Source organism: Quercus robur, chromosome 11, assembly GCF_932294415.1.
Source record: "Quercus robur chromosome 11, dhQueRobu3.1, whole genome shotgun sequence".
Classification (NCBI taxonomy): domain Eukaryota; kingdom Viridiplantae; phylum Streptophyta; class Magnoliopsida; order Fagales; family Fagaceae; genus Quercus; species Quercus robur.
In genome coordinates this window covers 46,603,895-46,615,477 of record NC_065544.1, presented here as the reverse complement: position 1 = coordinate 46,615,477, position 11,583 = coordinate 46,603,895, and the positions used below count along the sequence as shown (strand labels likewise).

Here is an 11,583-nt window from a genome sequence, read left to right as displayed (position 1 = left end):
TTGAATTAAAATTTTCTTAATTTATTTAACTTGCGTTCCTTGTAACTAATATTGTATATCATTATCAAGTGACTTGTAATTTAACCATCATCTCTTGGATTCCAACAAATAAATTCATGGTTCAAATCCTCAGTACTTTAACTATCGAATTACCAAAAAAAAGAAAAAAGAACACTGTATATCCATGAAATAAATCTCTTTCAAACAAAGCTTAAGAAAAAAAATAATGAGAGTTAAGTTTACACGAGGCAAGAATTACTTGAGCACAAAGCATAGAATCCCTTTTCTTGATTAAAAGAGAAAATAAGTTCCCCCAAGTATGTAAAATGAGGGAGATTATTATTCCACATGTCCAACCAACACCATATAAGGAAGCATTGCACAAATAATTAATCACACTCTCTCTCTCTTCCTCTTGTTCATTTTCCATGGCCGAACGCAGTTCAGACTCGCAGGTGTACCTCCACGGAGACCTTCATGTGAAAATCATCAAAGGCAGGTCTATGCACTCGGCCTTCAATAACCTCCCAGCCCCTATCGTCACAGTCCGTCTCGGTAAACTCAACTTGGATTCCACGCGCGTCCTGTTTTGTAGCAAAACTGATATGCCTCCATCTACAAGTGGCCAGCCCTTGCAGATTCCCCTGGCTCACCAGCTCCCCAACTCGGACTCGATCCACTTCGACCTCAAGCACAACAAAATCATGGTCGGAACCGCCTTCGTTCCGATCCAACGAATCCTAACCGGCGAAACGATCCTCGAATGGTTCCCGATATTGGACAGTGGCTCTGAGCCAGAGAGTCAAGGTGGTGTCGCCATTCTCATCGAAATGACGTTCAACAATTGCGAGTACAGTCCGTTGTACCGGTACGGCATTGCGTCAGACCCGGAAAATTTCGGGCTTCAGAATACTGACTTTCCGGTTCTGAAAAGCGGATCGGTGACGCTGTATCAGGACGCGCACGTGCCAGATGGGATGCTGCCGAAGATAGAGTTAGATGGAGGGAAGGTGTTTGAGCAGAAAAAGTGTTGGGTGGATATATGCCATGCGATATTGGAGGCAAAACAAATGGTGTACATTGTTGGTTGGTCCATTTATCACAAGGTGAAGCTGGTAAGAGAGCAGACGAGGAGGCCATTGCCTAATGGTGTTACCAATTACAACTTGGGGAATTTGCTCAAGTATAAGGCCGAGCAGGGCGTGCCAGTTTTGGTCATTGTTTGGAGTAGTCCGGTATGTGTGTATATATATGGAAAATTGTTGTGTAGTCAAAGAATATACTTTTTTTTTTTTTTTCTTTTCTCTCACGTGAGTAATTTTTAGTTACTCTTTAGAGGATGATACTCTTTCTAATATCATTTTTTCATGTTCTAGGATTACCTAAAATTTTTTCTACTCAATATATATATAACTCAAATATAGTAGGAAGTTTTTGTAGTTTAAAATTATACATAAAAAATAAGTTTATGGATCAAATAGTAAATAACATCCAATTGTCACAAAATTTAGCATACATATTAAGAACATAAAGAACATTCAATTTAATGAATAGATTTTAAAGTATGTAGTAATATTAATTTTTTGAGTGAGTATTGTAGATTTAGGCTACAACCATGTTTTTAGTCAAGCACTTTTATAGTGGTACTTTGGATTAAGTAATATGTTTTAGTTTGATAAAAGAGTATAATTAAAGTGTGTGTGTGTTTAGGGACGTTTTAGTTGTAAGAAATGCTTTCTGAACTGTTTAGTTTATAAATAAATTCCCAGACTTTCTGGTCTTGTTTCTCAAAAAAAAAAAAAAAGTGTGTGTATTTAGCAATTAGTTTGTTTCTTAAAAAAAAAAGTTTTTAGCCAAACTTTGTGGTGAGATTAATTATATATGTATCCGATATTCATATAGGTACTTCTTTTTAAATGCAAATCGGTTATTTTGTGGATTATAGTAACTTTCCATTTGAAGATTTTAGTAATGTCTACTTTACGATTATTTTTTATTACTTTTAATAGGTTAATTGAGTGTACTTAAAATTAAAAAAAAAAAAAAAAATCATGTTTTAACTTATGAAGCTTTTCATGCAGTCAGCTTATATGATCAACACTCACGCTAAAGAAACTATCAAGTTTTTTAAGAACTCCTCCGTTTTATGTGTCCTGGCACCTCGACTCGTCCCGGCCGTCATTAATGAGTTAAAAAATTCTCATTATCCATTGACGAAAATAGAAAGTTTGTTTTCTGGCATCCAACATATGGTAATAAGTTTGATATATATATATATATATATATTTTTTTTTTTTTGGTTAACAGATACCTTAAGCCCTAAAAGCATTCCTTAAGGAAATATATATATTGATATGCATGTCATTTTTTATAATTAAATTAATATTTTGTATACAAAATTATCTATTTTGTTACACTGTGACACTCATATAGATTGTTTTTGAAAAAAAAAAAAAAAAAACTTAACGCCTTCCCAAATTTTAACGAGAATACAAAGATTTTCTAAATTTATGTTAATTTAGGCACCTTGACAATCTTTAATATAATAAAATTCACCTATTATCAATTTTATAGCAAAGTTTTGCAATTAATAGGAAAAACTCCCATATTTATGATATATATATATATATATATATATATAATCTCCCCTATCTAACTATTATCATCTTCTCTCAAAAAAAAAAACCAAAAACTATTATCATCTGTAATGTTAAATTTAAATCTCTACTATGCTATATATTATTCCTTTAAGCACTATAATAATGAATTTAATGTTCTGAAGAAGTATCGACAAATAATTGAAAATTAAAACAAATAAATAATTTCATAATTTGTATATTATACATTCATATATCAAACTCATTAGTCTTCATTAAAATAAAATAATTAAAAAAAAAAAAAACTCATTAGTCAAAGTACATAAAAGGATCAGATTGTTGAAAACAATTTTTATTTCTTTAAAAAGGGATAGATTATTTTTTTTCAAAACTCCTTTTTTAAAGGGAACCCCTCTCTTTGTGTGTGTGTATATATAATCACATTTAGAGGACCAACGGTTAACATTAATGGCCCGTTTGGATTGAGGGGAAAGGGGGGAGAGTAGAGTAGAGTTGGCTGAAATTAGGCTAATTTTGGATTAATTTTACTCTACTCTACTCCTCCTCTCTCCCTCTCAATCCAAACAGATCATAAGGATACGGTACGCTTTATACCACGGTTAAACAATTTTTTATTTATTTATGAGAAGGTAGTTAACTTTCATTAATAATTTAATATTCTCCAAAAATATAGTATTTTCTAAAAGTCTCTCCAAACTCGGAGGAGTTCCTCAATCTAAATAACATCGGAGAATACCATGGTTAATCCTTCTTCTTTTTTTGTTTTTTTTTTGGTTGAGAAACCATGGTTGAACAATTATTTAGTGCTCCATATGTAATCCTTTCCATATTTTGTAATGTTTTTTGTTCTTAGAAAACTGATTATTATACTAAAGATTAATGACCCATTTAATTGAACTTAAGATCTTAAGGTTTGCATAAAAAAAACCCGAGTGTTGTAACTTAACTAACATCTCTTCATATTTTTAAAAGAGACACTGAGGATTCAAAATTTTAAACCTCCTCTCCCAACTATAGATTTTTATATTAAAAAAAAGTTGCGTAAAAAATAAATTGAACTTGAGGGGGCTAGGGAAAACATGTTAACGGATGTCTACAGGGGCAAAATAAGACATCGGCTTTGTCAATTTATCTTACATATAGTATATTGCAAATTAGAAGGAAATTTAGTTGTTGCATAGTTGAGCAAATTGCTGACAATTATCTCGTGGTTTTGGTGAATTAGGTCAATGCATTTCTTTATTCGCATCATCAAAAATTTGTGGTTGTGGATACACAAGCATATGAAAATAGCAGAAAAACAACCGCTTTTGTTGGAGGTTTAGACCTTTGCGATGGCCGTTATGATACTCCTGAGCATAGACTATTTCGTGATCGTGACACTGTATTTAAGAACGATTATCTTAATCCAACACTTCTTGTGAGTATTTTAATCCACCATTTAAAATTTTTAAATGAAGTGATATTGTATATATACTGTCAAATACTAAAAATAAAATCTTACCTTATGAAATGAAAATTAAGAAGAATTTGCACTTATCAGTACCATTGATGAGTTATAAAAAAAATGGCAATTTATAGTAATTATTTTATATGTAACCCACAGATTGGATGATCTCTCTCTCTCTCTCATCAAATAATAGGAAGGAGTGACGGGTCCAAGGCTACCATGGCATGATTTACATTGCAAGATAGAAGGGCCTGCTGCTCATTTCATGCTCATTCATTTTGAGCAGCTTTGGAACAAGTTCGGAAAACCGTCAGATTTCAAGCAGGGCTTCAAAATGGCACAATTTCTAACTGATGTTGTGACAAGATTTTTAGGCATACCCTTACTGAGTCATTCCCAATCAATTCCAGAGGACGACCCTACATTTTGGACTTACAAGGAAGATGATCCTGAAAACTGGCATATTCAGGTTATAAACTAGTTTGCTCTTCCCTAAGTAGTGCTTATATAATTTAGGGGAAAGTTTTGCTGCAAGTTTTGCTGTGTACTAGTATGTAGCAAAAACTTTTCCTATAATTTATTAGGGTAAATTACATTAAATTTCCTTAAAATGTGAGGAAATGTCAAAAACCTTTCTCCTATTTTTAAAATTGATGCATAACTCCTTGAAGTTACTATTTTTATTTTAAAATTGTTATATAACATATAACCAATATGCATGGTTTAGTAAGCATTATTTTGAGCTTGTTCTAGATGAGCTATAGGAGTTACTTGTTATATAAATAAAAATCTCAAGGGGTGGAGTTTCTTTATAATAATAGGAGGGGTTTATGAAATTTCCTCAAACCTTGAAGGAAGTTATTGTAATTCACCCTTTATTAAAGTCATTTAGTTCTACTTCTTTTTTTGTCTTATGTCTTAGTTGTTTATTCTGAAATTGGCAGGTTTTCCGCTCAATCGATTCAGAGAGTTTGAAAACACATCCTGCAAGAACAACTGATCAGGTTTACTACATTTTAAGTTAAAATGGATAGCTACATTAATGATTATATCAATAAAATTAGGATCACTGTAAAAATTCACTACAATTGCATAATCTTCTAATTTGCCTATCATCTCACACCTAGTTTTGCCTAAAGGAGTGAATTTTGTACCATACTGGCCAGTACGGCCAGAATTTACCACACCGGAGCCTAAACTAGTACAGAAATAGTTGTGATTCGTATCGCCTCAAATACCAGGTTTTACCGGTCTCATGGCCAGAAAAGATATTTCGGACCGGTACAGAACAGAGAATAAAAAGAAAAAGAAAGAAGAAGAAAAAGAAGAAGAGAAAGAGAAGAATGGGTCAGCCACACAGTGCCTGATTTGTGGGTTTTGATCTGTGCTCCAAATCTTTCATTTTTCCTTCTTAAACATTTTCTTATTTGGATCTTGTTCAGCCTCCCTAGCAGCTTGTCTCTACAGCCTCTTCTTTCTTCTCCTTCTGCTTCCTTTCTTTCCCTTTTCTGCCTCTTACTTTCTCCATTGGCAATGCAAGATAGCTTTGTGCTTTTGTGTATTTTTAAATTTCCCATTAAACTATGTCAGATGGTTAGGTAAGAGTTGGGGTGGGGTGGGATTAAAGTATTTTTGAGATGTCACGTGTGCATGTTTCTTTTTTTTCTTTTTCTTTTTTTCCTTTTATTATTATAAATATATCATTTATGTTAATACATTTTTCTAATGAAATTTATGTTAATATATTGGAGTAATGTACAGTGACTAATATATTAAACTTATGCAAAATATGTAAATTTTAAGTATTTGTAATATATAGCGGTAATTTCGAAACGGTATACCGGTATTAACTAGTACCAAAATATTTCATTTCTTTGAATAAATTGAAATAATCTCCAGTACGATATTGACTCTTTTGGTTTTGCCGCAATCTGTAATTACAATTTTTTTTTAATGACTTATATATGTGTGAGGTGGTGTGCAAAATTTGCCCAAGTGTTGAGAAATTTTTGTTGTGACCATACTCGATTTTTATATATAGATTATAGAGTATAATACATTAATAATTACTTCTTCTAGTGTGAAAATAATTAAATAAGAGTGGCATGCTTCTTTACTCAAAAAGAAAAAGAAAAAAAAGAGTGGCATGCTTCTTTGAATTTCAGATTTCTTATATGAATTTCACTTCTGTTGCAGAATTTGATTATAGAGAAGAGCATTCAATCAGCATACATCCAAGCGATCAGATCTGCCCAACATTTTATATACATCGAGAATCAATTTTTTATTGGGTCGTCATATGCATGGCCATCCCACAAAGACGCAGGTCATATATAGGTCCAATCTCTACAATAATTAGTACATTGAATTTTACATTGTCATTCTCTCACAATGCTCAAACTCAAAATTCTGATGGCTTCTTTTGTTTCTTGTTATTCTGATGGCTTCTTTTGTTTCTTGTTCATCAAATTCTACCTCCAATGACTCTTTCGGGTTTTGAATTTTGATCAGGCGCCAATAATTTAATTCCAATGGAGTTGGCATTAAAGATTGCTAGTAAGATTAGAGCGAATGAGAGATTTGCAGTGTACATTGTCATACCAATGCAACCCGATGGTCACCTTTTCACGGAACAAATTCTCTTTTGGCAGGTAATGTATACAATTCTTCAACCAATTAATTACAATGAGATTTCATCTAAAAAAATAAAAATAGTAAAAATATTTATAAGGAGATTACTGATAACACAAAAAAAATTATTGTGCAAGTGTTTGAAATTATTGTGTAGGTTTTCCGCTCAAGATAAAGGCATTAAAAAGGTTAAGGGGAAACTTAGATACAGTTCTTTAAATACAATACATTAAGGGTCCATTTGATTCGCAGTGACGTTACATTACACCGTAATACATTAATGTAATATCAATATAAGAATACAACATTATATTATTTAGGAAGATGATGTGATATATTTTGTAATTTTAGATTATGATAATATTAGAAAAAATAAAATAAACTAAAAATCTTAATATCACATTATTGTAATATATATCACATCAATGACACATTACAGCAAACTAAATGCACCCTAAGTTTTCTAATTAAAATCACGTACATAAATTACATTGACCAGTAAGGCACCTCTGCTATCTTTTTAAGGGCAAGTAAATTCAATTTAGCATAATGTATTGCATAAGGAAAGGGTGATGCTAGGGATAGTATAAATTTTAGTAGTACTACATAGATATTACAAATTAATGTGTCACTAATTGCTAAAATGAACTCAAATGGTCATTTATTATGTCGTAGAAGTATAACAATTATATAAATTGTCACATCAATCCATAAATATTTTGCAGTAATTTTATCATTTTCCATAAGAATTTTTTGCACAAAAGTTGGTAATTATTGTCATAGTGAGTTTCAGCTAATTTAACTGATTAAATCACTTGTTCAAATAAGGGACTTGAGCTCAAATCACACCTACACAAAAAAACCAATTAATATCTTGGCATGATAATAAAGAGTAATTATCATGGAGCATACACCATATGTTCAAATCTTATTGCAACTAAAAAAAAAAAGTTGATAATTAAAGGAGATGTGAATGTTTAGAATGATCTTTATGATTTTTTTATTGTGCTTTGGTGTGTGTAAATATATATATAAATATATATATATATATATATATATATATATATATATATATCCCTCACTCTCATCCAAAATGTCAAATTAAATAAGAATGGTGATAAAACCCTTTTTGGGGAAATCACAGTTGAGTAGGTTTCAAATTAAACTAATATTTAATAAGTTGCAAATGAATTCATATAGTTTATAAGAGGTTTTAAATTAATTAGTATGATTTTATAAGTTATAAATTAAACTAAAATTTTAAATCTGCTTCAATTCAAACCTTTAGCCCAATGGTTAGTAACAGAGAACAAAAAAGAAGAGAGACAGTTTGAACTGAGGTGGATTTAAATGTTCAAGATTTTGTGTAACTTATGAAACTATAGGGTAAAGTTTGAAATCCTATAAATTATAGAGTTTAATTTTCAACTTATAGAACTATAAGGGTTAATTTGAAAATCCTTCTAAAATGATAGAGTTTAAATTGTAATTTTTTATTATTCTACTCCCAAGGGAAAATATGATTAAATTTAATCAATATCATCAAATGTCATTTTATTTTTGTAATCTTGGTATTTTCCTTTTCTCAGGGCCAGACAATGCAAATGATGTATGACATCATAGCACAAGAGTTGAAATCCATAAATATTGAAAATTCACATCCTGAAGACTACCTTAACTTCTACTGTCTTGGTAATCGGGAAGAACTGCCCAAAGAAGTGTCAGTTCCACCAGATCAATCTTCCCAAAATGGATCGGTATCATACTCTTTGAAATTTATTTCCCATATATTGTTTTCATGAAAACCATCCATTTTTAACTTGAAAATTATTGGCATCTCCAATTTCTTCGGGTGCAACTAGGTAGACTATCCCAAGGGACGGATCTATGAGATCACTCTCCCACACCATATATATGAAATTTACATATTTATAGATTCCACTTGCTACAATGGCTTCAAAAAACTGCTTCATAATCATACGATTATTTTCCTATAAGAGTTAACTTAGCCAAAGCTCATGTGTGAATGTTTTAATATATTAATTGGTAGGGTGTGTGTGTGTGACTCTAAATTTGACGTAGCACAATTAAATAGTGTCATTTACAAGTTACACGCGTGTAATATACGTACATACATACATATATATAAATACATACATATATATATATATATATTTATATATATATATCCTATACAGCTATACTTGATCAAGCATATATTACATAAAATTTCATATTTTATTTTTATTCTTGTAGATGATGAGTGTTAGCTCATTTTGTAAAAATAAAAATTATTTTTATGACCAACTTTCAGGTTTCTAACTCAGAACAACCGATTGATCAAAAGTTCATGGTTTATGTACATTCCAAGGGAATGATTGTAGATGACGAGTACGTGATATTAGGTTCTGCCAATATTAATGAACGATCTATGGCTGGTTCAAGAGACACCGAGATAGCTGTGGGTGCATATCAACCCCACCACACCTGGGGTAAGAAGAAGAGCCATCCATATGGTCAGGTTTGTATACATTCGTTCAAACCTCGTATGTATTTTATTATGTAATTTATGTTTCATGATTGCAAGTTTTGATGGATGTCGTAGAGGAGGGCTGAGCCAATTGCGTTTGTTATGCTTGAATATTGTGGATTTGTGTATCGATCTAGAGGTGAAGGTGTTGCACAAAGCATAAAATGATAGTCCCATATATCTGGTGTTTATTAACCTAATAAACTCATAAGGTAGAAGTGACAAATTGATGCATTAGTTTAACTGATATTTGGGTGCATATTAGCAAATTTGATGCATTACTTCAATGATTATATGTCGCATATTGAGGGAGGAATAGTGGCTTTGAGGGATTATGGAAACAAGGAATATGCGCATAGGGAAGACCATTAATGACCAACACCTTAATAGGAGTCTTTGGTGTCGAATGAACCAATAAAATGAGAAGTTATATGTTGCTCATGGTGGACTATATTATTTGTCTACCATTTCATTAAAAGACTTCTGTATATTTAAAATTACTAAGTCAATAATTAGTTTCTGTTTAAAAAAATTTTCTGACTCAACAATTTTAAATAAGTGGGAGTATTTTAGTGAAATTATGGACAAATGACAAACAATATTATAATTTCTCCAATAAAAGAATAATTTAAGTGCCACATGGATCTTGGCCCTTCAGATTTTCAGATTTAGTGACACTTGTCAATAGATCCTTGAAAATTGAATTCATATTTATGACGATCCATGTCTAGAAATGGAGGTAACAATCTTCCATTTAACGGAAGGAAGAAGAAAAGGAAAAAGGAAATAGGGAATTAATCTACTCATGAAAAGTGGAAGTGTCTATTCATATAAGTAAGGTATCCTCACATAGTAACATTTCCAAGTCATATAGGACTCCCAGTCCAACATATTAATTATTTAGGGCATAGTCCTTTTCTCGTATCAGTTTTGTTTGACCTTATTTGACATGTTTTTATCATCTATGCCACCTTCATGGCGTGCTCTAACCATTCATAATTCAACACATATTCCCCAAATTCAAATGGGGTTTTGGATTTTGTACCTAAGTATTGTTATTGAGCCACGGCGGCGGGGCCTCTGAGACTAATTGAGAAAATTGTTTACTGTGGTAAAGATTGGTCAATTTCCTTAAGAAGAAAGCGTGGGAATCGTAGTATGCACCGTCACAAGCTAGCTGAGAAAATTCGTCATCCTTGACTTATATTCTCTTTTTTGTTCCGCAACAAAAGAGATGGCCATTCAATATTTGGAAGCAAATGCTTATATTAGCATGTGTAGGGAAAAAAAGAAGAAAAAGGACTTGGTTTAATTGAACTTTCAGCATTGATATGGATAGCTTTTTTTGGATTGGAAGCTTTTTGATATTCAATCATGTAAAGTTTTAGAAGTGTTTTGGGGAAAAGAAGTTACTTGTTATGTAAGCTGATCACATTGATTAATACATTTGCAGATATATGGGTACAGAATGTCACTCTGGGCAGAACATTTAGGGACTTTACCTGATTGCTTCAAGGAGCCTAAAGATTTGGATTGCGTAAAGAGTGTGAACAAGATTGCTGTAGATAACTTGAGCAAGTACAAGGCAAAGGATTTTACACCATTGCAGGGGCACCTCCTTAAATTCCCTATTCAGGTAAATGCCGATGGGAAGATAGAAGTATTGCCTGGAAAAGAGCCTTTCCCAGTGGAGGTAATTTATGCTTTAACTACATAGGTAAAAGCATTTTCTTGTACATAATTGAATGTAAACTTTTTAGCAAATCATAATAATAATAATAATTTAATGGCCATTTGCTTGGACATAAGTACATAACTTACATAGAAGTGGTTCCTTGACGAGCTTGAGTCAGTGAGAACCGGAGCCTTGTTGGTTGAATTTAGGCCAAGCTCATAATTTCTTACCTGCAGTGTAAAGGATGCAATGAGTTTTGCATTGAAATATGTGATGTGTATACCATTCAATTCATTATTCTAATATTGTAATTTTTATAGAGATTCATATAAAGCAATTTATTTGAGATTTTGGTTTCCACTTTCAACTTTTGAGCATTTACATCGGTGATACTAAAAGATTTAGTTTTTAGCAACTCAAAAAATTAGTTTATCTATTTTAACACCATATTTAACAATACACCCTACAATCTCATCCCTTATTTTAACACATCACCCATTGAAATAATATAAACACCCATTAAAATAGCATAGAACACAGCCCACAAAAATCCATAGCAACCATTGACTATCATAACTAGCCACCACAACCCAAAAACCACCACCGTAAAGCCTATTAAAATAACCACCGAAATAACAACCAACCAACACAACTGCATCACCACCATTAATTAGCCGAA

General features: G+C 31.9%; 1 protein-coding gene across 1 annotated transcript; it reads left to right on the top strand.

The window, feature by feature from the left end:
* Positions 1-410: 410 nt before the first annotated feature.
* Positions 411-11,032, top strand: LOC126707463 (phospholipase D delta-like). The gene is made up of 10 exons (XM_050407118.1): positions 411-1,235; positions 2,082-2,252; positions 3,844-4,038; positions 4,262-4,537; positions 5,013-5,072; positions 6,265-6,394; positions 6,580-6,719; positions 8,289-8,456; positions 9,014-9,220; positions 10,683-11,032. Exons 1-10 carry the CDS (start codon positions 429-431, stop codon positions 10,944-10,946), a joined length of 2,418 nt encoding a protein of 805 aa, XP_050263075.1. The 5' UTR covers positions 411-428; the 3' UTR covers positions 10,947-11,032.
* The last annotated feature ends 551 nt before the right edge of the window (positions 11,033-11,583 follow it).

Coding starts and splice junctions, on each gene's coding strand:
- LOC126707463 (XM_050407118.1), top strand. CDS start 429: ATGGCCGAACGCAGTTCAGACTCGCAGGTGTACCTCCACGGAGACCTT. Junction 6,395..6,579: donor GCCATCCCACAAAGACGCAG/GTCATATATAGG, acceptor AATTTTGATCAG/GCGCCAATAATTTAATTCCA. Junction 9,221..10,682: donor AGAGCCATCCATATGGTCAG/GTTTGTATACAT, acceptor ATACATTTGCAG/ATATATGGGTACAGAATGTC.